This window comes from Ahaetulla prasina, chromosome 8, assembly GCF_028640845.1.
Source record: "Ahaetulla prasina isolate Xishuangbanna chromosome 8, ASM2864084v1, whole genome shotgun sequence".
NCBI classification, from domain to species: Eukaryota; Metazoa; Chordata; class Lepidosauria; order Squamata; family Colubridae; genus Ahaetulla; species Ahaetulla prasina.
Genome location: NC_080546.1, coordinates 62,164,198 through 62,191,692, shown reverse-complemented (window position 1 = coordinate 62,191,692; position 27,495 = coordinate 62,164,198). Strand labels below are relative to the sequence as shown.

General features: G+C 39.9%; 2 protein-coding genes across 14 annotated transcripts in view; one reads left to right on the top strand and one right to left on the bottom strand.

Annotated features, from left to right (window-relative positions):
• NCAPG (non-SMC condensin I complex subunit G) overlaps positions 1-4,948 on the top strand; it is a 43,987-nt gene extending 39,039 nt beyond the window's left edge. For 4 of the 7 annotated variants that reach the window (XM_058193342.1, XM_058193343.1, XM_058193341.1 and 1 more), the window contains 2 exons: positions 519-591; positions 2,934-4,948. In XM_058193342.1, the coding sequence (XP_058049325.1) occupies positions 519-591; positions 2,934-3,045 (185 nt within the window). In that variant the 3' untranslated portion in view covers positions 3,046-4,948. Of the gene's footprint in view, positions 1-518; positions 592-688; positions 912-2,933 lie in introns of those variants that run through there. The other 3 variants (XM_058193340.1, XR_009156337.1, XR_009156338.1) reach the window with 3 other exon arrangements.
• Positions 1-27,495, bottom strand: part of LCORL (ligand dependent nuclear receptor corepressor like) — a 247,014-nt gene that overhangs the window by 27,264 nt on the left and 192,255 nt on the right. For 5 of the 7 annotated variants that reach the window (XM_058193332.1, XM_058193334.1, XM_058193335.1 and 2 more), the window contains one exon: positions 13,853-20,511. The exons of 1 other annotated variant lie outside the window; for it this stretch is intronic. In XM_058193332.1, coding sequence (XP_058049315.1) covers positions 20,387-20,511 — 125 coding nt within the window. In that variant the 3' untranslated portion in view covers positions 13,853-20,386. Of the gene's footprint in view, positions 1-1,416; positions 1,869-13,852; positions 20,512-27,495 lie in introns of those variants that run through there. One more of the 7 variants, XM_058193336.1, reaches the window with a different exon arrangement.

Below are 27,495 nucleotides of genomic sequence, written 5' to 3'. Positions count from 1 at the left end.
GGTGATGGCTAGTCTAATGAAGAGAAGGACCAAGGGAGACATGAGTTTTGTAATATTAGAGGGGCTGCCACAGAGAGGGGTCAAGCTATTTTCCAAAGCACCTGAAGGCCAGAGAAGGAATAATGGATGGAAACTGAACAAGGAGAGATTCAATCCGGAAATAAAGAGAAATTTTCTGACAGTGAGAGCAATCAACCAATGGAACAACTTGCCTTCAAAATTTCTGTTTGGATGGGGGGGGGGTGGTAGATTGGATGACTTACAAAGTCCCTTCCAACTCTGTTAATCTATTAATAAAGTAGGTTGTGGTCTACTTTGTCAAATGTCTTGTTGAAGTCTAAATATACTATGCGTGCAGCATTTTGCTAGTCTACTAATCTAGTCACTTTGCCAAAGAATGAAATAAGATTGGTTCATCATGATAATGCTAGGGTGCAACTTTCTGTGGAACACCTCTGAAGAAATTACAGGTTCATGGTTTTAAACATTGACATGTATATGTTGTATATCCTTTTTAGGTCTGAGAAAAATAGAAATGCAGACTCAGCACCAAAGTGGGTGTTCTAGAACTAAAGGATCTGAATGTGACAGGTAATTTCCTTATTTGATAATTCCTGCTGTTAGATTAGACATATGCTTTCAATTTTCTTCTTTCTTTGTGATTAAAAAATTATATTGGGTTATTCAGTGTAGATGACCAGACTGAACCCGAGGGGGGGTGTCAAACACATCATCAGCCTGAGTCCTTACAACCCCAAAAGAGACCTAAGTCTCTTGAAGACCTTGAAGTCCATTGACTCTTACCTGGCACCAATTTCTCATGTCCATTAGTAGATCAGATTCTTATGTATACGTTGCATGGAATAAACAGTGCTTTCTGAACTGTAACCTGGCTCCTGGTTTCTTGCATCTGACATCAAGTACAATTCTGTAGTAAACTGGATGATCATTTACGTATAAGTATACATATGTATATCTATACATTTTTTTCTGTAGAATGATAGCAAAGTGCAATGGGCTAATTTATTGAAGAACATTAGGTAGCATCAAATAGGATATTTAATTGGATATTGTTTCTTCCCCTCAGTCCCATCTGGATGCAGGACTAAATTTGGCTGCCTGTGGCTGCTCCCTTGGCTGATCAGCCATGATAAAAATCTTGGGCAGGGGACAACATAAGACTAGTTCATCCATGGTGAAGGAGGCTTTTGGAAGAGACTCACTGTCAACATTGCCAGTTCATGGACTAGTGTAGTCTCATTTCCATCCTTCCTATAGTGACATGGACTCCCTGGAGGCTAATGTCCAAAGGAGCTGTTCTGTTTCCCTCCCCCCAATACTCCCAGCAAAGAGTCAGTCAGAGGCCTCCTTTTCTCCTTTTATTTACATAGATAGATGTCCTGGCCACGTCTACCCACGGGCCTGCCAAGTTTCTGGAGATAACGAGGAAATTATAGATAAGGCCAGAATTACTCACAAATATATTCTTCCCTCCATTGATACAGTTTGCCCGCGCAAATTCATTGCTTTGTCCAAGACAAAAAACCAGGAAGTCCTGCCTCCTATTTATAGTCTGCAGATGTCACTGCATGACAATTATGACTTGGCTTTATCCCAACGCTGCTTCTGCTGCGCGCGCCAGTCACGTCTGTGCAGTCTTGCATCACTCCAAAACTGTTCTTGGGGCGTTGCCAAATCAGAAGAAGGCTCCAGAGAATCAGGCCTTGCCGGCCCCTCCTCCTCCCTTTGAGTGGGTGCCAGGGAGGGAGAGGGCTCAAGAGAAGCAGGGCTTGCCAGGTCTTCTCCCTCACTTTCTGAATCATCCGAGTCCAGGAGTCCGGGTCCAGGAACCTGGGTCACAACAGGAGCTGAAGGAGAGGGGTCAGGAGTTTGATGGGAAGAATGGGGGAGAATATGGTGGTGATGGCAACTCCTCATGGAGGGAAAGTAAAGGAAAGTGGGCTCAGGTGAAAATTAACATAAATATTGGAAAGATCTGGAGAGGGAACCAGCTCCCACAAAACCCAATCTGGTAGCACATTCTTTTACACTTTTAAAGTTTGTCAGAAAATGTCAATCTATTAATGAAACTAGACAGAAATGTAGTTATAAAAATGTATGTATAATTTTGAGTAAATTAGGGAAAAGAAAAGTTTGAATGTTGCTTGAACAGACTGGTTTATTTACCCAGTTACATTTTAATCTTAAGACAAAGCCTAAGAATTACATCCAGGGAGGTAATTATCAATATACTTAAACTGCCTTTAGATCTGTATGTACCTTCCCCAGCTACAGAATTTATGGAGTAAGCTGTATATCTGTCAAGTCACTTGAGAGCCAAGTTTCTTGAAGAAAGATGACACTGAATGTAATTAAAGACTTCATGCATCCTCCTCTTGCAGCTCTAGATATGGGGTTCTCCTCAGAGTTATAGGGAGGATTGGCATTAAGTCTACCAGAATAAAGCTACTCTAATTAATTGAAACATGAGCAGTTCATTGTCAAAATGCAGAGATAATCACTTTGTCGGTTTCATTACTACATTTATGTCATCTTGCTGTAAGAAACCTAAGAGAAATCCAATATAAACTGGTCCTTCATTAGAATTGGATACCAGCATAATCAAAGTAACTGCTTTTAGACCTGGTCCTTAAGCAATCAATAAATTGCCAAAAGTGTCTACAGCAAATTGTCTATTATTTACTGGAAAAACAATGAAAAGAATGTCCACCTAGATAGAATTTACTGCTATAAACCAATTTAGGACTTGATTTCCTGTATCTTGACACATAGACACAGACACAAACAAATGAACTCAGGAGCCATCCTAAAAAACTAACTGATGGAGGGTGGCTTCTAATTAAAAAACAAAACAAAACCTATTTGTGTCCTATTGCAACCATTACATCTCAAACATCTTTCTTTCCTGGCAGAGAAATTCAGCAACCTGTTTCTATGGCATATTCAAAACCATTCCACCAAATCAAAACAACAGCTCTTGCAAAAACAAAAATGGATCTCTCCAAGCTTCTAGACAAAGAATAGGTTAACCAAATCTGATGGTCACTAAAATTTGCTTTATGTGCTGCATAATAAAGATACTAAACCCCTAATAAACCCTTTTTAATGTGGTATATGTCATACAAAGATGTCTCTATTTCTTTTAAAATAGTGCCCATTAAGTATGCTTGATAATTATACTTAATTACAATCAATTTTTATTGCATATACAGTTCAAGCTATTACTCTGAAAGCTGTCTTGGATGGTTAATTCAGTTTTGTTTTTCAAAATGTAAATGTATTTTGAAATTTGTCCTTTGTGAAATGTAATAAAATGTTGTAGATTGTCTGTAGTATTTATTAATATGGCAGATAGATTATTTTTACTTCAACAAAGGAGTGACTGCTATACAAATTCCTTCCTCCAACTTCTCAATTAAAAGTTTGGAAGTTTTTAGCCTTAAGAATTTAAAAATGAAAATCATTCTAATATAGAACTGCATCAATAAAACAGCCATATGTATTGTTATGAATTATCAGAAGTAGCACTGCATGCTAACTTTTTGAACTATAAAAGCATTTTAGTGTCTTCCCACCAGACCCTAGTAGTATTAGTAATGCGAGGAGGGTTTAGAAGGATGCAGACTGTCCAAAGCTGAATGTATTTAATCAAAGAATATTGATTTTTTGTGCTGAGCAAATGAATATTCATTATAGCTCTTCAAACTTGATAGGCGTTGCTTCTCTTAATAGCACCTCAGAACCAAAACCATGTGTCCTAACATATCTTGCAGTGCCAGCCAGTAGTTTTACAAACTTGCAGCATCCATGTATGAAAATGTAAAGGGGGTTGAATTAGAAGACCTTCAAGGTCCCTTCAACTCTTATTCTATGTACTATAAACTATTGTATTTTCGCTCAAGACGCATTCCCCCCATTCCCAAGTGGGTGGAAATGTCTGTGCGTCTTATGGAGCGAAAAATATGGGCCATGGCAATGGGGTCCTTTTACAGTCCTGAACTCCGCCTCTTCTGTCTTGGTCATTGCCCGTTTTCCTCCTCAAAACCTAATTGCATCTTATGGTCAGTTGCATCTTATACTGAGAAAAATATGTTCATTGTTAAAATATACCTACCTACTATGAGATATTCCTGGGTATCTCTTGCATGAGTCACATTCATAGACAATGTGCACCAGGAGAAATTGTGTTACCCATTGCACTTTATTATAGTTTCTTGCAGCATCCCATGGTCACATGACCAATTTCTGAGATTAAGTTTTATTTCCAGCAAAAAAACACCCATTGAGTATAATGCATTCATTAAGGACCATGATGCTTACTTAATAGCCACTGCATTTGCTTAATGACTGTGGTGTTCATTGAACCACCACCACAAAAATGATAAAATTGGTCATGGTCAAATCATGACCGCCTTAATGACTGCCACAATTTAAGACTAATTCTGGGTTTGATTACAGTTATAAATCAAGGACAACCTGTATTCTGCATTAGCTGACAATCATGAATCAAGTACATCCACATCTTTCTTCAGTTGGAAATTTAATCTACCAAAAGTGATCAAAACGGAATTTAAGTCACTACACAAGTTTCTTCCTAACAAGAAGTGCAAATTAGGATGAATCCAATTAGCGTTCAACTGAATTTTTTTCTCCACTGCCATTCTGATGTCTTTTTGATAAGTGATACATAGGATTAGATGCAGATCCTAGATGGCTTATTTTTAAAGCAAACTGGACAACTGGAATAGTAAACACAACAAATTCAGAAAAGATAAAGCAGGAGATAAGTTGCAACCATTTTAATCTGAGTGTAGTGTAACTTCCCACAAAATTTCACCCCGCTTACCAATATTTAATAAAATGTTGATAAAGTGAAGGCTGGTTAAGTGACTCAAAGGGTCTCCTTTACAATCAGTGGCCTTTCAGCATTTTTTTTTAAAAAAGACATTTCATACAATAAATGAAAATTATGATTTAGAAAGCATAGCATACATTCTGATGATTATCATCTGAAAGATTTTACAAACCCTTTGCATTTTTATACAGCTCTGCACCAAGATAAACTATTCAATTTCTGAATAACTTTTACACATCACATTACATAAATATATTAACATCTGTGCGCAAAATTAAAGTAGAGAATATATAATTAGCGGCAAAAAGATGGGGAAAAATACAACATACTGTTAAAAAGATAGCCTCTGCTTCATACAGGTCTTAGAATGAAGATATTTTTTGTATTTACATGCAAAGAATACAGTGAGTGATTAATATTCATGATTATGGAACTATAGCATGTTATTTCATGATCAAAATGCTTATTTAGCAGGGGAAAAAAATCCACATAATGTACAAAACAATAGTGCAAGAAGAGCTTCAAACAACTGTTCTCTTCGTTTTTGAGTTTTTGGTTAAAAACTATACATCTGACCAATGATGCTGCTGTGAAACTTAGCTTTTACTCCACAGGTAGATTTAAGGCACATAATCATTTTCAAAGGTTGGTTGGTTCTTTATGTCAAATATGTTCCAGTTTTCACATTTTCATTTTTAGAAACCAATCGGGGCCAGAAATACTATTTTAATAGATTATTTTGTAAAGACATAGTACATGCATCTTCCGACTGCTAGTGTACTGTTAATAATAAAAATGCCTTTGGCGTATAAAAATTTTGTTGGAACATAGTTCTTTTTGGAACATAGTTCTATTTAAATAAACCATATCAAGTACACAGATGCCATTTAATTATATTACAAATATTTTCTGATTGAAAAAACTGTAGCCTCTTTCTATACCTATTTAAACAGCAGTCACAATTTTACTTAAATTTTTAATTTTGAAGTAGAAAAAGCTAAAGCTTGCTATGTCTAGAGAGAATGTTACTGTCAATCCCTGATACAGGAATGCTCTTTATTAGCCAAAAGTTGATTCCTTTATTTTCAGTAAACTTAGATGCTTGCCTCTAAAGTAACAATGTCTAAATTTTGGGATTCTTATTACTCATTCCAATAGTTTTCATGCCTGCACATTACTTTTCTTGCATGATGGTATTCAGGCTGGGACATGCTGGATGCCACCAAGTCTTTTAGTTTCAACAAGATGAATGCACTAGTACCTTCTAATCAAGGCTTTGGCCTTATGTATATATCCTGACAGTAATGGGTGTAAATTTCTTCACAAGTTCAGATTCTAAAATTTCTTTTAATGTGCAGAAGAAAAGGGCAAGGTTTATAGCAAGGGACGGGTTTGTGTGTTTATACAGTATATCATCGTCTCCCAGCAAACAGGACACTTCACTAGAACTAGAGAATCACAAATGAGAGTGCTTGTGATAACTGTTTCCCAAACTTTCTTTCCCTGCTCTCCAAATGCTCCAAAATACACCAAGTACACAGGGATAAAATAATCTAAGATCTTCTGCATTTTACTTCCTCAAGGGAGTCTTTCTCATGCAGCTTTATAGGTAAAGGGGAAAGAAATTTGTCAACTTAATAGTTCTTAGGAGCTAAGCAATCTGCTTTGTTAAGCATAAATCCTAAATATATTTTGTTCTCAGCTTAATTCTAAAATCTGACTAAATTGCTGTACAGATGACCAGGCTGAGATCTCCAGCCCACCTTGAATCGCTGTGACTCTTATCAACTGCCAATTTGCATGTATTTCAGATTCTTGTAGTATTTCAGATTCCTGTAGATATGTTTAAGCTTGCAATAAATCTTTATACCCATTTGAACTGCCTGGATCTCCTAATTTAACTGGTGCTTGACAATTGCTCAATTTGCAATTCTATTAATTATACCTCAATAATAACTAGCCTCATATCTTTCCCATGGTATGGCTGAACTTCTGTAGGAGAGAACAAGTGAGCAGTAAGTTGGTTTTTGCTGATTTGTTTGGGTGCCTCATCTATAAATACATCAACTATATATAGACAGTTATTCAAGTGCTAATTCAGGGATATCAGATAGTATGCCTATACAACTGCACAACTGAAACCCATGATAGAACCAAAGAAATAGAAAAAGTAATTATTATATTGACTCTCATGGAATGAGTTTCCTTTTTATTAGAAAACATTAGACAAAGTCAAAACTTATTCAGTAGAATGGCAGGCTGGTGCACACACGCACAGTCCAACTTGCGAGAGCAGTGGACATTAGCACTCACAGCTCCAAACCATTTCCCTCTTCACCCCTCCCCATGCCAGGCCGACAACCCGGAAAGGTTGGGGAATGCTGCAGTAGAGTTCAAACCTACAGGTAATTGAACTTAATGACTTTTGCACTTTAGATGATTGCATATAATCCATCAGTTTGGAATTAGAACATAGAACCTAGGATAACAGTTGGATGAGAACTTGGAGGTATTCTAGTACAACTCCCTAAATTAGCAGGAAAACTCGTCCCATTCCAGACAAATGGCTGTCTAATTTCTTCTTGAAAACTTCCAGTGATGAAGCATCCACAACTTCTGGAGGTAAGCCACTCTACTGATTAACTGTTCCCATTGTTAGGAATTTTCTCTTTAGTAGTAAATTGGATTTCAATTTTATAAATTTCCATCTGTTGATTCTTGTCTTGCTTTGGAGAATAGGTCAACCCACTTCAATGACAGCCCCTCAAATACTGGAAGACAGCTATCATCACCACGAATCCTTCTCTTTGTTAAACTAGTTATTACCTAGTTCCCTCAATCATTCATCATATGGTTTAGTCTCCAGACCCTCTTATCATCCAGGTTCTGCTGCTCAGCAATGTGACCAGAAGAAATATATAGATATGCCTCCTCCCTGCCAAGAGACAGGTGTTGGAAATTAAAGGTAATCATTGACTTTCAATCACAATTGAGCCCAAAATTTCTATTGCTAAGCAAGACAGTTTTGCCCCATTTTATGACTTTCTTGCCACAGTTGTTAAGTGAATCACTGCAGTTGGTAAGTTAATAACATGGCTGTTAAGTGAATCTGGCTTTTCCATTGACTTTGCTTGTCAGAATGTTGCAAAAGATGATCATATAACTCTGGACACTGCACCAGTCATGAATACATGCCAGTTGTCAAGCGGGTGAATTTTGGTCACATGACCACAGAGCTGCTGCAATGGTTCTAATATATATATATTATTTTATATATATATCTATTATTATTATTATTATTATTATTATTATTATTATTATTATTATTATTATTAATTAGATTTTTATACCGCCCTTCTCCCGAAGGACTCAGGGCGGTGTACAGCCAAGAATAAAAACAGTAAAAAATACAATTTAAAATAAACAGTTAAAAAACTTATTATAAAATTGGCCAAAATTTAAAACATATTTAAATTTAAAACCCATTAAAATACATCCAAAAAATTAAAATTTAGAATTTAAAATTTAAGCCAACCCCGCGCAAGTAAATAAATACGTCTTCAGCTCGCGGCGAAAGGTCCGAAGGTCAGGCAATTGGCGCAAGCCAGGGGGAAGTTCATTCCAGAGATTAGGAGCCCCCACAGAGAATGCTCTTCCCCTGGGTGCCGCCCGCCGACATTGCTTGGCGGACGGCACCCTGAGAAGTCCCTCTCTGTGTGAGCGTACGGGTCGGGGGGAGGCGGTCCTGTAAGTACCCAGGCCCTAAGCCATGGAGTGCTTTAAAGGTAGTGACCAACACCTTAAAGTGCACCCGAAAGGCCACAGGCAGCCAGTGCAGTTTGCGCAGGAGTGGTGTTACACGGGCGCCACGTGTGGCTCCCTCTATAACCCGCGCAGCTGCATTCTGGACTAACTGAAGCCTCCGAGTGCACTTCAAGGGGAGCCCCATGTAGAGAGCATTGCAATAATCCAAGCGAGAGGTAACAAGAGCATGAGTGACCGTGCATAAGGCATCCCGGTCGAGGAAGGGGCGCAACTGGCATACCAGGCGAACCTGGTGAAAAGCTCTCCTGGAGACGGCCGTCAAATGATCTTCAAACGACAGCCGTCCATCCAGGAGAACACCCAAGTTGCGCACCCTATCCACTGGGGCCAATGACTCGCCCCCAACAATCAGCTGCAGCTGTACCGGGGTGCCGGCATCCACAGCCACTCCGTCTTGGAAGGATTGAGCTTGAGCCTGTTTCTTCCCATCCAGACCTGTACGGCTTCCAAGCACCGGGACAGCACTTCAACAGCTTCGTTGGGGTGGCCTGGGGTGGAAAAGTACAGCTGCGTATCATCAGCGTACAGTTGGTATCTCACCCCAAAGCCACTGATGATCTCGCCCAACGGCTTCATATAGATGTTGAACAGGAGAGGCGAGAGAATCGACCCCTGCGGCACCCCACAAGTGAGGCGCCTCGCGGTCGATCTCTGCCCCCTGTCAACACCGTCTGCGACCAGTCAGAGAGATAGGAGGAGAACCACCGATAAACGGTGCCTCCCACTCCCAACCCCTCCAACCGGTGCAGCAGGATACCATGGTCGATGGTATCAAAAGCCACTGAGAGATCTAATAGGACCAGGGCAGAGGAACAACCCCTGTCTCTGGCCCTCCAGAGATCATCCACCAACGCGACCAAAGCTGTCTCCGTACTATATCCGGGCCGGAAGCTGGACTGGAACGGGTCTAGACAGACAGCTTCATCCAGGTATCGGGGAAGCTGCCGTGCCACCACACTCTCTACAACCTTCGCAACAAAGCGAAGGTTGGAGACTGGACGATAATTTCCCAAAATAGCTGGGTCCAGGGAAGGCTTCTTGAGGAGGGGACTCACCACCGCCTCTTTCAAGGCGGCAGGAAAGACCCCTTCCTGAAAAGAAGCATTAATGATCCCCCGGAGCCAGCCTCGTGTCACCTCCTGTGTGGGCAGCACCAACCAGGAAGGGCACGGGTCCAATAAACACGTGGTGGCGTGCAGCCTCCCCAACAACCTGTCCACGTCCTCGAGAGCCACAAGGTCAAACTCATCCCAAACAATCTCAACAAGACGCGTCTCCGCCCTCTCACCTGGATCATTTCAATTTTGGTCCAAACCATCCCGGAGCTGAACGATTTTATCTATAGATAACCACTAAACTCCTCGGCACGTCCCTGTAAGGGGTCATCCCGCACCTCCTGATGAAGGAGAGAGCGGGTCACCCGAAACAGGGCGGCCGGGCAGTTATCTGCCGACGCAATGAGGGTGGAAACGTAAGAATGCCTCGCCTCCCTCATTGCCACTAGGTAGGTCTTAGAATAAGACCTAACTAGTGTCCGGTCAGCTTCGGAATGGTTGGACCTCCAGGCACTCTCTAGGCATCTTCGCCGGCGTTTCATCTCCCTCAGCCCCTCAGTGAACCAAGGGGCCGGTTGAGACCTACGCCGGGTCAGAGGCCGCAAAGACGCAACACGGTCCAAAGCCCCAGCTGCGGCTTGCTCCCAGGCCACGACTAGTTCTTCAGCCGTGCCGTGGGCCAGATCCTCAGGAAACGGCCCAAGCTCCGTCAGGAACCTCTCAGGGTCCATCAGGCACCTGGGACGGAACCAACGCATTGGTTCCGTCTCCCTGCGGTGATGGGTGGCGGTCCGAAAGTCCAGACGAAGGAGAAAATGATCTGACCATGACACAGGTTCTGTTACTAAATCTCTTAATTCCAGATCATTTAACCACTGACTAGAGATATAAATCAAGTCCAGTGTGCCTCCCCCCATGTGCATAGGGCCATCAATTACTTGAATCAGGTCCAAGGCCGTCATGGAAGTCTGGAACTCCCGGGCTGCCGTCGATGACAAGCCGGTCAATGGCAGGTTGAAATCCCCCATGACCATAAGTCTGGGGGGTCTCAACCGCCACTCCGGCAAGCACCTCCAACAACTCGGGCAGGGCTGTAGTCACACAGCAAGGAGCCAGGTACGTGATCAACAAGCCCATCTGATTCCTATGACCTGTCAGCCTGCCCCAGATCAGTGTTTGAGAAAATAAAAACCCAACTTCAGCATGTTGAAGAATTTGGTAATCTTTATCATACAAGTCTGGAGGCGGTGAAAGCAAAGCTGGAACTGGAAGTAAATCAAATCCCCAGAGTCATATTCTCTCCTGAACCCTCCCCCTACTAGAGGTCATACAATAATAGTCCAATGTCTTCTTTCTCCTCAGCCACGTGTAGTTTCACTTCCAATATTCTCCCTCTGTCAATCTTCCGAATGGAATGTGGAATCAGCAGCTGCCGTTACATTCACGCGCCAACACAATGCAGACTTCTGGTTTTGAAAATGGCATTTCCCCTCTCCCCCACATACAATGTCAGCCGACGCTGGGAACAGTGAAAACCTCCCCCCCCCCCTTCTCCATAAAGCATGTAAGATAATCAGTAGAGCAAACTTTTAACAAGGTAATAAAATAGTCAGATAATCTAGTAGGAGAAATACACTAAATTAAAGCGGAGGCTGACATGACCCCACCTCACAAAGAGGGATTCACAACCGGCTATCTGAGGTACAGTGGACTCCCTCGGTTCTAGACCTTCCCTAATAACAACTGCCACCCCTACCTTGGGCTCTCGGTTGATGAAATGCTCGGAAACCCGGAGGACACAACTCGACAAGGGGAACACCCCCTTCCGTGCCCAACCAGGCATATGTATGTATATATATATATATTATATGTATGTATATATATATATATATATATATATATATATATATATATATATGTATGTATGTATGTATGTATGTATGTATGTATGTATGTATGTATGTATGTATATGTTTTCTGAGGTTTTCGCGGGTGTTTGTATGTAGGTCTTTGGTTATTGGGTTTTCTCCGTGTAAAATTGGAAGTGTCTTGGCGGCGTTTGACGAAGTCTCATTCGTCATCTTCAGGCTTCAGCCGTGCTTCTGGGAGCAATGTGTGATTGCAGCTTCCAAAAAGGAAGAAACAGCTGCAATCACACATTGCTCCCAGAAGCACGAAGCTGAAGCCTGAAGATGACGAATGAGACTTCGTCGAAACGTCGCCAAGACACTTCCGATTTTACGCGGGAGAAAACCCGAATAACCAAAGACCTACATATACACACACACACACACACACACACAGTGGGGTAAAAAAGTATTTAGTCAGCCACCAGTTGTGCAAGTTCTCCCACTGAAAAAGATGAGAGGGGCCTGTAATTGTTATCATAGGTATACCTCAACTAGGAGAGACAACATGAGAAAACACATCCAGAAAATCACATTGTCTGATTTGTAATGAATTTATTTGCAAATTATGGTGGAAAATAAGTATTTGGTCAATATCAAAAGTTGATCTCAATACTTTGTTATATATCCTTTGTTGGCAATTACAGAGGTCAAACGTTTTCTGTACGTCTTCACAAGTTTTTCACACACTGTTGCTGGTTTGTTGGCCCATTCCTCCATGCAGATCTCCTCTAGAGCAGTGATGTTTTGGGGCTGTCGCTGGGCAACATGGACTTTCAACTCCCTCCAAAGGTTTTCTATGGGGTTGAGATCTGGTGACTGGCTAGGCCACTCCAGGACCTTGAAATGCTTCTTACGGAGCCACTCCTTCATTGCCCAGGCGGTGTGTCTAGGATCATTGTCATGCTGAAAGACCCAGCCAGGTTTCATCTTCAATGCCCTTGCTGATGGAAGGAGGCTTGCACTCAAAATCTCACGATACATGGCCCCATTCATTCTTTCCTTTACACGGATCAGTCGTCCTGGTCCCTTTGCAGAGAAACAGTCCCACAGCATGATGTTGCCACCCCCATGCTTCACAGTAGGTATGGTGTTCTTTGGATGCAACTCAGCATTCTCTCTCCTCCAAACACGACGAGTTGAGTTTCTACCAAACAGTTCTACTTTGGTTTCATCTGACCATATGACATTCTCCCAATCCTCTTCTGCATCATCCAAATGCTCTCTAGCAAACTTCAGACAGGCCCGGACATGTACTGGCTTAAGCAGGGGGACATGTCTGGCACTGCAGGATCTGAGTCCCTGGCAGTGTAGTGTGTTACTGATGGTAGCCTTTGTTACGTTGGTCCCAGCTCTCTGCAGGTCATTCACTAGGTCCCCCTGTGTGGTTCTGGGATATTTGCTCACCGTTCTTGTGATCATTTTGACCCCACGGGGTGAGATCTTGCATGGAGCCCCAGATCGAGGGAGATTATGAGTGGTCTTGTATGTCTTCCATTTTCTAATTATTCCTCCCACAGTTGATTTCTTCACACCAAGCTGTTTGCCTGTTGCAGATTCAGCCTTCCCAGCCTGGTGCAGGTCTACAATTTTGTTTCTGGTGTCCTTCGACAGCTCTTTGGTCTTCACCATAGTGGAGTTTGGAGTGTGACTGTTTGAGGTTGTGGACAGGTGTCTTTTATACTGATAACAAGTTCAAACAGGTACCATTAATACAGGTAATGAGGGGAGAACAGAGGAGCCTCTTAAAGTAGAAGTTATAGGTCTGTGAGAGCCAGAAATCTTGCTTGTTTGCTGGTGACCAAATACTTATTTTATTTATTTATTTTTATTTATTTATTTAATCATATTTGTATACCGCCCTATCTCCCGAGGGACTCAGGGCGGTTAACAGGCACTTAAAAACACACAAATACAGCATAAAAAACAATTAAAAAACTTATTCTAAAAGCCCAATAACTAAAAAAATATAAAAATAAAACCCAATTTAAAACCCGTAAATTTAAAATCTAACTCAGTCCTGCGCAGATAAATAAGTATGTTTTAAGCTTCCACCATAATTTGCAAATAAATTCATTACAAATCAGACAATGTGATTTTCTGGATGTGTTTTCTCATGTTGTCTCTCCTAGTTGAGGTATACCTATGATAACAATTACAGGCCCCTCTCATCTTTTTCAGTGGGAGAACTTGCACAACTGGTGGCTGACTAAATACTTTTTTACCCCACTGTGTATATATATATATATATATATATATATATACCAGAACTATCGCCAAAACTGAACACTTTAACAACAGAATAATCAGAGAAGCCATCGAGATAGAAAAACGCCCACACAGCATGAACAAACGAGATGATACCTCCCGTCTACCAGCCATTTGGAAACCTGCCCTTATTGACAAACGAGTCCCTAACACGAGGAATGACACCAGACCCACACTCACGAGGTCCACACAGGATGTCACCACCACATCCACCCAGAAAGCAGACCCAAACTCACACTGATCAAGAAGCACGACCAAGGACCAGAAGCCAGACCGCAGCTGCAACATTAGCCATTTCAAACCCCTCCAATCCATACATACAGCAGACAGACACCCACTATGAAGATGTAGCACAACCACAAACACGAAGCCAAACAACAGCAATGCAACTCACCAGCTCAAATCCCCCTGCAACTCAGATTAATCTGAGCACAACCAAGCCCCCACCCAAACAGGACACACCCCCAGCCAATCAGAGCACCAAAAAAACCCCATCCAATCAGCACAGCCAAGCTCCCAACCAATCAGTTCAAACCCCCACTAGCAGTTAAAAAGGAAGAAACAGCTGCAATCACACATTGCTCCCAGAAGCACGAAGCTGAAGCCTGAAGATGATGAATTAGACTTCGTCGAAACATCGCCAAGAAACTTCCAATTTTACGCGGGAGAAAACCCGAATAACCAAAGACCTACATACATACATACATACATACATACATACATACATACATATATTATGATAGATACAGGTAGTCCTTGACTTACAACAGTTCATTTAATGACCATTTGAAATTACAACAGCATTGAAAAAAGTGACATGACCGTTTTTCTTTCTGTTGCAGCATCCCCATTCACATGATCAAAATTTGGACGCTTGACAACTGATTAATATCTATGACAATTGCAGTGTCTTAGGCTTGTGTGATCACTTTTTTTGACCTTCTGAGAAGCAGAGTCAATGGAGAGAACCAGAAGCGTTGCAGCGAGATCGGCTGGAAAAATAGAGGGCTCCTATGAGCTCCACAAAAATCCAGCCGGACAAACCACTGTCGAGGGGTCTTTGGACTGGAACCATCCTGTAGGGACGGTGAAGAAGGAGAGGAGTCTTGGAAGACCAAGAGGAACAGGCAAATTTCTCGAAAGGTTGGAGGCAGCTCTTTGGACCGGGGTGGTGGCTATTGTAAAATGACCGCTTTGAAGCTGGGGCAACTGGACTAAGGTTTTGTGCAGGAGCGGTGTTTGAACAGAGTGATGGTACCGGATGAGTGATTGGCCAACTCACAGGTAAATTGGATTAAAAGGTGTCCCGGAGCTGAAATGAGCAGCTAATTGGCCCTTGGGAAATTCTATGGAGGGAGAAGAACAAAGAGGAGGCTAAAATACTAAAGCCCAAGAAAGTTTTTGTATCTATAATTGTATTTGGAGAAACTAAAAATAATAAAAGAAAAGAACCCGAGGAAAAGTACTTTTTATGTGGATTTAAATATTTTTGACAGCTTTGAATCCCTTGGGATTACGTGGAGTTTTGCATGAATTGGTCATAAAATGTGCTCTGAACGTCATCTAAGTCACAACAATAGAAGAACAGTCTGCTGAACTTAATACTACACAAACATTAGATGTTGCCATGGTTTAATTGCACATAACATGTAAACATTCACAGTGCAGGGAGGAAAAAGTATGTGAGACCCTAACCTAATGACTTCTTCCAGAGCTAATTGGAGCTAGGAGTGAGCCAAACCTGACTCCAATCAGTGTGATGATATTGGATGTGTTGCTGACAGCTGTCCTGCCCTTTAAAAACACACACCTGTTGTGGGTTTACTGGTTTCAAGAAGCACTGTCTGATGCCTCGCAGAAAAGAGCTCTCAGAAGACCTATGATCAAGAATTGTTGACTTGCATGAAGCTGGAAAGGGTTACAAAAGTATCTCCAAAAGCCTTGATGATCATGTGTCCACAGTAAGACAGACTGTCTACAAATGGAGAAAGTTTAACACTGTTGCTATTCTCCCTAGGCATGGTCGTCCTGTAAAAATGACTGCAAGAGCACAGCGCAAAATGCTGCATGAGATAAAGAAGAATCCTAGAGTGTCAGCTAAAGACCTACAGAAATCTCTGGCACATGCTAACATTTTTGTTGACACATCTACAATAAGGAAAACATTAAACAAGAATGGAGTACATGGGAGGACACCACGGAGGAAGCCATTGCTGTCCAAAAATAATATTGCAGCACGTTTGAAGTTTGCAAAAGAGCACCTGGATGTTCCACAGCACTACTGGCAAAATATACTGTGGACAGATGAAACCAAAATTGAGTTGTTTGGGAAGAACACACAACACTATGTATGGAGAAAAAAAGGCACAGCACCCCAACATCAAAACCTCATCCCCACTGTAAAACATGGCGGAGGGAGCATCATGGTTTGGGGCTGCTTTGCTGCCTCAGGGCCTGTACAGATTGTTGTCATTGATGGGAAAATCTGTACAGATTGTTGTCATTGATGCGAAAATGAATTCCAGAGTTTATCAAGACATTTTGCAGGAAAACGTATGACCATCTGTCCGCCAACTGAAGCTCCGCAGAGGATGGGTGATGCAACAGGACAATGACAAATTCATTGAATGCAAAAAGCAGTTAGATGATTTCACTGGGATTTACAGTGGCAAAAAAAGAGTGGATGGGGGGAACAGCCTCCCAAAAAGATTCAATCAGATGGTAAAGAGGGAAAGAGTAGAAAGAGATTAGGAGAAAACTTGGGGAGAACTATTCGAATAATATATCTAAAAGTGAGAAAAAGGAGTCAGAAGAAAAAATATAATAAATATAAAAACAAAAATAAAAAGTTAAGAGAGTTGGGAAGGGGGAGAAAATTATTAAGAAGTGGAATTTTGGAGAGACCAAGAGAAAATGGTTAAAGAAGGGAAAATCAGTGGAAAGGAGGAAGGGAAATAAGATAAATATTAGTAGATTTAAGGGAACTATATTATTAATTGTGGATGGTCAATTAAATTAAAGGGTTTTAATGTAAGATTTGAATATGATGATGTATATTGTTTATAATAAAACAGAATAGCAGATGAATTGTGAAATGGTAATTTGGTTTAATTTTGAAGACAATTTTAATTTTAATTTAATTTAATTTTAAGGGATAAAGTTGAAATGTTAAAAAGTGGGATGGGGATTTTGAGAAATATATTCTGTAATGGAGAAATAAGATAATTAATTGATGTTATTGTAAGAGATTAGGAACTAAGGGCAGATAGTGTTTATGTATTAAGAGAAATTAAGATAAGACAAAGAAATATGGAAAAAGAATATGGCTGAAGTTGGAAATATGTAAAATGGACTTGAAAAAAAAAGAACAATATGGTAGAAGTTGAAATAACAAGATATGGTGAAAAATGATTAATTTGTGATAAAGAACTATATGAAAGAGATGAATATGGAAAAAATTGGAAGATTGGAATAGATTAAAAAGAGTAATATACAAAAAATGTATATGATGTGACCAGGTCAACACTCTGTTCATAAAATATGTATGATGAAAGAAATTTTTTAATAAAACTTGTTTACAAAAAAAAGAAGCAAAGTCAATAGGGAAGCCAAATTCACTTACTAACTTAACAACTGCAGTATTTCACTTAACGAGCAAGAAAGGTTGTAAAATGGAGGAAACTCACTTAACAACTGTCTTGCTTAGCAATAGAAATTTTGGGCTCAATTGTGGTCATCAGTCGAGGACAACTTGTAATGCCTTGAGCCGAGTAGTTCAAAACAAAATGAACAAATATATCCTTAGAATCACTCAGTGTCTTTCAAAGTCTATTTCTGCATCATGCAAACTAAACCGAATCTCCTCTTGCCTAAAAAGATGCACTGCTAAAACAGAGCAGTGTTCCTCAACCTTTGCAACTTGAAGATGTGTGGACTTCAACTCCCAGAATTCCCCATCCAGCATAAATTATCCTCCTCTTGCCAATTTTGGCCTGGCAGGGAAGAGTTGAACTTTTCTGATATACTCAAGTGCAACCCTACCAAGGAATTGCTAGTTTAGACAGATAACATAATTGTCTTTTTTCACTGGAATGCATAGTAGGAATAACCTTGAGGACCAAGAAGATGAGCCACAATCAAGGCAATGGTCAGATAAAAGAAATCTGAGTCTAAAGTACAAATGTAATTTGAATAACAAAACAACAATGTTGGAAGGGACCTTGGAGGTCTTCTAGTCCAACCCCCTGCTCAAACAGGAAACCCTATACTATTTCAAACAAATGATTGTCCAATCTCTTCTTAAAAACTTCCAGTGTTGGAACATCCACAGTTTCTGGAGGCAAGTCATGCCACTAGTTAATTGTTCTGTCAGGAAATTTCTCCTTAGTTCTAGGTTGCTTCTCTTCTCGTTTAGTTTCCATGCAATGCTTCTTGTCCTGCCTTCAGGTGCTTTGGGGAATAGGTTGGCTCCTCTTCTTTGTGGGAGCCTCTTAGATATTGGAACACTGCTATCGTATTACCCCAGTCCTTCTTGTTATTAAACTAGACATATCCAATTTCATTAAACTAGATATATCCAATTAAACTAGGTATACAGAAATACCCAATTTGGTCTTAGACAAAACCTCTCTACTACTCTACTCTACTCTACTCTAAAAGATAGATGGAGAGGGAAAGTCCATTCAGACTGAAAATATGTTACTGCAACCTTCTAACAAAAATAGTATTTAGTATTCATAACTCTGGTTTCCTAGTCTGGTTTACCTTGAAGGGCTGATATTGGCATATTTTTATCTTATGGTACAAATATTTTGTATCACTCATGGATTACATATTGTAGAAACAAGTGCAATAAGATTGCTTGCCCTGAAGTTATATTTTTGCCAAATGTAAATCTATACAATCCATCTGGTCCCCTTACATTGAATCTATGCAAAGTCTTAAAAGTCTGGCATTTAAAATGTTCTTTGAAAATGAATTTATAAACATAAAATAATTTGCCTCCTATGGTTACATACTGTAAAATTGGCCATGAACATAAAAAGTCAGTTTCTTAAGCAAAGTTAACAAAAAGTAGATTGCCTTACTCCAATACTAAAGAAACACTATCCAAGAAATATGTATGTGCATTGCTCTAGTCTTTCTGATGTGTCTGTGCAGATATCTCAGGAAAGAAAAGTAAGACCTCTGCAAAGTACACCACCAATGAAGTTTTCTATAATTGACTGGCCATCTGATGACTGTCTGGCAGGCCTGTCTCTGGAGAGAAGACTTTCATCCTCCACAGAGAGAGCTTTCATCCTCCTCAGTGGTGACATTCCTTCTTCCCTTGTGCCTAAACCATATTTTCCAAAGCTAAGTTCTTTTGAGATTTGTGCAACCCACCAAAGGGTACCATTTAACCAAGAGAAAGTACAAAATATGACTAGGAATTGGATGTAGAGGCAAATTTCTTACTAGAAATATCATTCATAAACCCTACAAGTTTCAAGTGGTACACATCAGCATCCGTACACCTAGGACAAAATAATTTAAAAAACATCTAGTGCCTTCTGATTGTATCTTATACTTTGTATAACTCTTACGTAACAAGAGAAATCTGGAAATAGAAACAGGCTGCCACTGCCTGCTGCAGAAACAGGCTGCAACATACCAAGAGAAAGTTATCATAATGTTCATTTGAACTCACTGAATCTCTTGGCTTGAACTTTAGGCTGGAGAAACCTCATCCATAACTGTGCTAAACGTTTCTCTAGACTCTAGGTCTTATATTAGTTTTCTCTTCTTTTTTTCCAGAACTCTAATGCCTGTCTTGCTCTGGTAACTCATTATTCCTGTAAGCCTATTTCAGATAAAATACAGGGCCTCAAGGACAAATTATCATTTGTGCTGTCCACCAGAGGGACAGTTTTTAGGACACTCTGCAAATTAAAAGGCCATTTTTAACACATAATCGAAAAATAAGGCAATGCCAAGGTTTCTGAATTTGCTCTGATATATTCTGCAAGGTGGATTCCCTTTTAGTCTTCTTTGTTGAATCTTAAGATGGTTATCTTTAACATGCATGCAACTTGTCACAAATAAAGAGAAAAGAAGTTCCATTGTACTATTACTCACTGGGGGTGGGGATAACATTTGGAAGCCAATATGCAACCATATGATTGGAATGGTTAGCATTCTTGAGATATTTTGATAGGCATGTCCCAACTAGTCCTTAGATCCTTCACAACACGGACACCATCCTATATGCAAGCTTGTCACTAATTTGTGCATCAACAGAAATAACTCTTAGCCCATTTTTCAACAATTTCAATTAAATGCAGTCTTCAGAAAAGAGTTTGAGTGTTTAGCTCTTCAAAGCAGTTTTGTTTAGTTAGTACAGCAATGACTTGCTCAGTTTGACAATCATTCACAGTACTGCATGCTTCTCTGGGATGATGACAGATGAATTCATTTTAACAATTCATGGGATTTACTTGAGAGCTTCCATGGAGAGGCAATTGGAATGGGATCATGGAGAATTCAACAGCTCTGCTAGCAAGTCCACCCAGCAAAGGCAGCCCAACAGGTTTAAGAGGACCTAAAAGAAAGGAAGACGCCATGATAACCTAATTTGCAATCTCTTCACATTACAAATCTGGCAGGAAAAAGTTGAGATGATACAAATTGAGAACAATGTATTTATAACTTTAATTGAGAATAATGTATTTATACTTCTGTTCAGTGCTGGTTTTTCTTAAAGAAAGGTCGGTTGCAATTTAGCAGAGTTCCAATCTTTTCAAATCCAGAGATTTTAATCAGAAACTTAAGCATGTTTTTATTTCTCCTACTGACATCATTGGCAAAACCTGTCTAGATGGCCAAAACTCACTTTTTTCATTGGGAATATTTATAAAACTGTAAGATGACGCCAAGAGTAATTGTCACCTGTTTATTAACTAAGGTGCATGAATATATAGTACAATTCAACTTAAATCACAATGAATTTAAATAAAAAGTCTAAAATGTCTAAAGTCTAAACACTCTATGTTTTGAGTGAACAATGTTGTGTGGGGAGGAATGTAAAAAAAAAAAAAGTAAACTGTAGAGGATACCTAATGAAAATACCTAGAAGCAAGCAAAGTTATAACCAGAAGCTAATACAGGTTTGTCAAAAACAGATTATGTCAAACAAATCTTATTTCATTCTTTGATTAAGTGACTAAATTAGTGGACCAGTGAAATGCAGTGGATATTATATACTTGGATTTCAGTACGGCATTTGACAAAGTAGAACACAAACTATTTATTCGTAAACTAGAAATATGTGGATGGATTTGTAACTGGCTGACAAACTTCACTCAACATGTGGTCCTTAATGCAACTAGATTTACATGGAAGCAAGTAAGCAGTGAGGTACCCCAAGGTTCTGTTTTAGGCCCAGTACCCTTCAACATTTTCATAAATGAATTAGATGAGGGAATAGAAAGAGAACTCATCAAATTTGCAGACAACACTAAACTGGCAGGAATAGCCAACAACCCAGAAGATAGACTAAAGATAAATCCAGATGGATCTCGACATACTTGAACACTGGACCATATCTAACAAAATACTTACTTCTTGGTAAGCTAGAAAAAAGTGGGATAGATAGCATCACCATCAGATGGATTTGTAACCATACTCAACAAATAATCCTTAACTGTACTACGTCTACATGGAGGGAAGTAAGCAGCGAGGTACCACAAGGTCCACTACTCTTCAATATCTTCATAAATGATTTAGATGAGGGAATAGAAGGGGAACTTATCAAATTTGCAGATGATACTAGATTGGGAAAAACCAGGCTTAATAGCAGTAACTGTGAGAGGGATCTTGGAGTCTCAGTGGACAACCAATTAAATACGATCCAACAATGTCCGACCAGTGCGCTCTCACAGAGAGGGCCTCCTCCGGATACCGTCAGCTAAACAATGTCGGCTGGCGACCTCTAGGGGGAGGGCCTTCTCTGTGGGGGCCCCTACCCTCTGGAACGAGCTCCCTCTGGGGCTTCGTCAACTCCCCGATCTCAGGTCCTTCCGCCGCGAGCTGAAGACGTTGCTGTTTCGAAGAGCAGGACTAGCTTGAACGTAGTTTTTAAATTGGGATTTTTAAAAAAGGGGTTTAATTGAGGTTTTAAATTTGTATTTAAAAGTTTTAGGGCATCAATTGAATTTAACTGTCTATTCTTTTAGCTGTTTATATGTATTATATGTTTTCTGTTGTTTTTTGGCTGTGAACCGCCCTGAGTCTTTCGGGAGATGGGCGGTATACAAATATAATAAATAAATAAATAAATAAATAAATGTGCACCGGCAGCCAAAAGAGCTAATGCAATCCTAAATTGCATTAACAGAGGGATTCAATCAAGATCAAGTGAGCTGCTACTACCACTCTATAAAGCCTTAGTAAGACCACACTTAAAATACTACATCCAGTTTTGGTCACCATACTATAAAAAAGATGTTGAGATTTTAGAAAGAGTGCAGAGAAGAGCAACAAAGATGATTAGGGGACTGGAGGTTAAAACATATGAAGAACGGTTACAGGAATTCGGCATGGCTAGTCTAGTGAAGAGAAGGACCAAGGGAGACATGATAGCAGTGTTCCAGTATCTGAGGGGCTGTTACAGTGAGGAGTGGGTCAAACTATTTTTCAAAGCACCTGAAGGCTAGACAAGGAATAAAGGATGGAAACTGATCAAGGAGAGATTCAACCTAGAAATAAGGAGAAATGTTGTGTGAAAACAATCAACCAATGGAACAGCTTGCATTCAGAAGTTGTGGGAACTTCATCACTGGAAGCTTTCAAGAAGAGGCTGGATTGCCAACCGTCAGAAATGGTGTAGGGTCTCCTGCTTGGGCGAGGGATTGGACTAGACTAGATGACCTACAAGGTCCCTTCCAACCAGAGGTGGGTTTCAGCAGGTTCTGACTAGTTCTGGAGAATTTTGAGTAGTTTGGAGAACCAGTAGTAAAAATTCTGACTGGCCCCACCCCTATCTATTCTCTGCCTCCCAAGTCCCAACTGATTGGGAGGAAATGGGGATTTTGCAGTAACCTTCCCCTGCCATGCCCACCAGAACCGGTAATAATAATTTTTGAAACCCACCATTGCTTCCAACTCTATTATTCTGTTAAAATGAAATTCAACATAGAGAAAAGTTAGGTTTTACACTTAGGCAAGAAAAACCAAGTGTACAAGTCCAGATTAAGTGAAACCTGGTTCAATAGCGGTAACTGTGAGAGGTATCTTGGAATCCTAGTGGACAATCACTTAAATATGAGCCAACAGCTCATATTTACCTAATCCTAGGTTGCATTAAGAGAGAGAGAGAATCAAAATCACATGAAATATTAGTACCGCTTTATAAAGCCTTAAGAATATTGCATCCAGTTTTGGTCACCATATTATATACAAAAATGTTGAGACTGGAAAGAATCCAGAAAAGAGCATCAAAGATGATTAGGGGGCTGGAGGCTAAAACAAATGAAGACCAGGTTGCAGGAATTGGGTATGTCTCTAGTCCAGTGAAAAGAAGGACTAGGGGGTGACAACATATGAGAATTCCAATATATGATGGGCTGCCACAAAGAAAATGGGATCAATCTATTTTCCAAAGCACCACAAGACAAGACAAGAAGAAATGGAAACTAATCAGGAGGTCAGTTTTCTTTGTATAAATGAAAAAGGTATCTTTGAAAAAGTAATTAGATGGGAAAGAGAACTCCATAGGCACCAAGCAATTTACACTGCTTACACAGTGACATAATGGGTATTATTATCAGGTATCTTTTGAAAGTGTATCATGAGGCATGATTTCTTTTTTAAAAAAGAAATTATATTAACAGAGAAAAAAGTGTTACAATAAGGGGGGCAGACATGCCCTGAGTAGTAAGAGATTATATACAATCAATGATAAACTGAACTGAATATGGGTCAAATTGACAGATGTCTCTAGTTTTTTCTATTCAACCTCCTCCTGATTGCAATTACCAAATACGAATTGGGGTATACTGATCAGTATCAGATTTCAACTTCGCTTTTTCAATAGAACATCTGAAACATCAAATAGATTACACGAATGTCCAGAAAATGAACATCTAGAATCCTCAAATGAAATCTGATACTGATCAGTATACCCCCGTTTATTTCCTATTTCTAAACCACCCATCTCCCTGGATGAAAGTCAGTACTGAAACAATTTCCTTAATATTTATGTAGTCAGTACAATTATATCTATATATAATTTCTATAATGTATAGATACTGGAAGCTGAGGCTGTTTTGTTGTCATGGAATGCAGCATGAGTAGAAGAAACCAGGGAAAGAAAATGAGATGTATTCAACAAGGAGACTAATTTTTGGTGAAGAAAAGCATCACAAGCAGGAATGAGTGTCTTCAAACCTTTTTAACCAAATATAATATGAAGCTATATGGAAGCTGTAATCTTGGTACAATTGCTGTCAAAGTGAACCTTCATCTTGACCTAGATTAGTTTCTCTCCGCATCTTCATTAACTACCTCCATACAAAAGGGTATTGACTTGACTCTATTGCAAAAATGAGTATTGCCAGTCAAAATAAAGATTTGAATTCATTTATAGTCAATTCCATGTTAATCTGGATTAGATGTTTTGAAAGCCAAACTAGAACAAATGGATGCAACCAACTAAAAGAATCAAGATATTTGCCTCTATGTTTACTAGGAACAATTATTTGGGCCAGATTCACTGATCTGAATATGGCAGTGGCATTTACAAAAATGAAGTTATATTTTACACTATCTCAGCCATGGCTAAATAAATGGGTATAAACTGCTAGTGTAAAATGGGGAGACCCTCCCCAATGGAAACTTAATGTGAAGGCTAGAAGGAGCTCTAAAAAGAACTCTGGAATTTATTTATGCCATTAGGTCTTGGCAGGAAATCCAAAGAAATGATTTGTGATTTGTGTTTACTTTTTTCTTGAAAATATAATCCTGCCTGGCAGAAAGAACCAGCAAAGAATGCATTAAATCAACATGTCTAATTCCTCTTAGCAGACTGCATCATTTCATAAGCCTTATTAACAGTTAACGAAGGACAATTCAAATGTCATTAGTACTACCAGCTTTGACTGTCCTCATTGGTATAGAATAGTGTTCTCCACCTTGACAATTTTAAGGTATGTGGACTCCATCATGGTTGGCTGGGAAATTCTGGGATTTGAAGCCCACATATCTTTAACATTGCCAAGGTAGAGAAACTGGCAATTAAGAAGCAAAAAGAAAATTCCTTGGAACCCTGACAGAAACACTGGTGGAGAAAGGTTGAGGAAAGCAGAGGTTCTTACCTGCCACTGAGATTCTTCCAGTGGGCTTTGGGTCTTCCCTATTCATTAGAAACTTCCAAGGTTTTAAATTTTTTTAGTGAAAGTTTGTTCCCTTGTGCATATTTGCATATACACCTGATAATGTAAGAGGTAATATTTCACCTCTTACATGTGTGGAACCTGACAGGAGCCACTGGACCATGGAAGAGCAATGTGAGTATAAGAACGGGTTCCTTGAATTGCACTTAAAGAAGCTCAATGACATAGAAGTAACCAGTTCTTTACTGCCAACTCAGTCATTAACAAATACGATCAATTTGCTGCTTACCTGGAAAATATCAGCTCTCATAAAGTTAGAGAAAATGGTTGCTCTCAAATAGGAAGCCTGTGAATAAAGCCTACTGTGGCAGATTAAAAACAAAAAGCTAAAACAACCTTGGACTAAAAGGATACATCAAGGCACAAAATCAACCTCCCTCTATACATAGTCAAGGAGAGGCAAGGGGCTGCTCGCGATGCACAAAACTCCCCCGTTCACCTGTAAGGTCATATTTTATGATACCCATGGAAGAGAAGTTGTTGAATGTTTAGAGTCAAGCAGCTCGGAAGCTCGAATGGGGAAGACATCAACATAGAAAAATGACCAAGAAGTTCCGTGCCAGTACCAGCAAAGAATATGGAGGGTACCAATGAAATAGTTAAATTTTTATCTTGGGTTTGGAGATACCTGCAATCAGCAGGAAGATGCTAGGACAAAGTTAGTTCCCATTAGTTCAGTATAGGATTAAGATTAAAATGTATTCAGTTAGAAGACTGAGTCTACAGGATCAAGCCCAATACAGCCTATCACAACTCAGAAAATAATCAGAAAAGAAGGACCATATGAAGACAGCTGTGTAGCATCTGATCACCCTTGCTGGAACTCCTGAGACTAAATTTAGATTATACTGGATAAAAATATGGGAGATGGTGCCTATAGATGCCCACTGGACCTCCCACACATGTCCTAAAATATCTTTGTTGATAAACAGTGACTTCAGTTCCATGGTTGAAGGATAATTGCAGTACTGAGGCCAACTTCGTACTACCCTGTTTGTTAATAGAGTGATACAGTTTGGAAGTAAAGTATGCCATCTTGAAAACCTCAAGGAGCTTGTATGTGTTGATATGACTGTTACAAGAACTATCCAAAATGGAGGGGCAGAAGACATTTTGTCCAATATGCATCAGTAGTCAGAACCTCCACAGGCAATGGTGCATAAAAGACAAACCTTCTGGAAGTTTGTATATGAGACCACATGATCCTAGGATAGACAGAAAGCAGGGGCCTTTCCATGCTTGAGTTCAGTTAGATATAGTATAAGTATATTAGGTGCATCTGAAATTGAGCCTAAAGTGTGGCAGTGCTGCGTTTGATTGTGACGGTATTGTTCTGCTGTTGATGTTCAGTGTCTGAAGATAGGGAGCTCTTGGTAAAGAGGAAGGCTTTGACTTGGCTGGCCTTGTTTTACTAGAGAAGATGGTGAGGATTTTTCAATGTTAATGTCCAGGGGGTAGATTCATTCAATTGTTGACAAACAGACCAAGCAGATGGGCCTGATCAAAATGGAAAGTGGCTGGGTCAGGACTGATTTGAATACTGAAAAGCACTGAATTTTTGCCCTAGTGTAGCAAATTAGATGGGCAGGGACACAATTGCCAAGATAGAGCAGCTTTCAAACAACTGATGAGCCTATAGAAAGCTATGGCTGGTTTGAAAAGTTTTAAAAATGTTTTTCATATATGCTGTTCCATTTTGAAGCATATCTTTTAATCAATTCCGACAACCAACTCTACTTCTGTTAGTAGGATATACTTTTGGCACTGTATCCCAGCGATGTTTGAAAGGGACCTTGTGAAGTAGCCAACAGTGATTCTCTGGGAGTTTGGAACAGCAGCAAGTGGAACGGGAAGACAAAAGCCATAGATACATAATCTAAACCATGGGTGTCAAACTTGCGGCATCATGTTGCCATCACATGACATTTCACAATGCTTTTTCTCTTTGTGGAGCTGAGAGTGGGCGTGGCCTGCGTGTGATGCATCCGGCCCATGGGCCGCCAGTTTGACACTCCTGAAAAGTACTCAAGGCCTCAAAAGCTTTTAAGACTGCTTCCAAAATCTGATGTTTAGGTTACCAGTTTTAGAAAGAATCCACAAGAAAAAATGCAAATAAAGTGAAACTATGTCTGCTG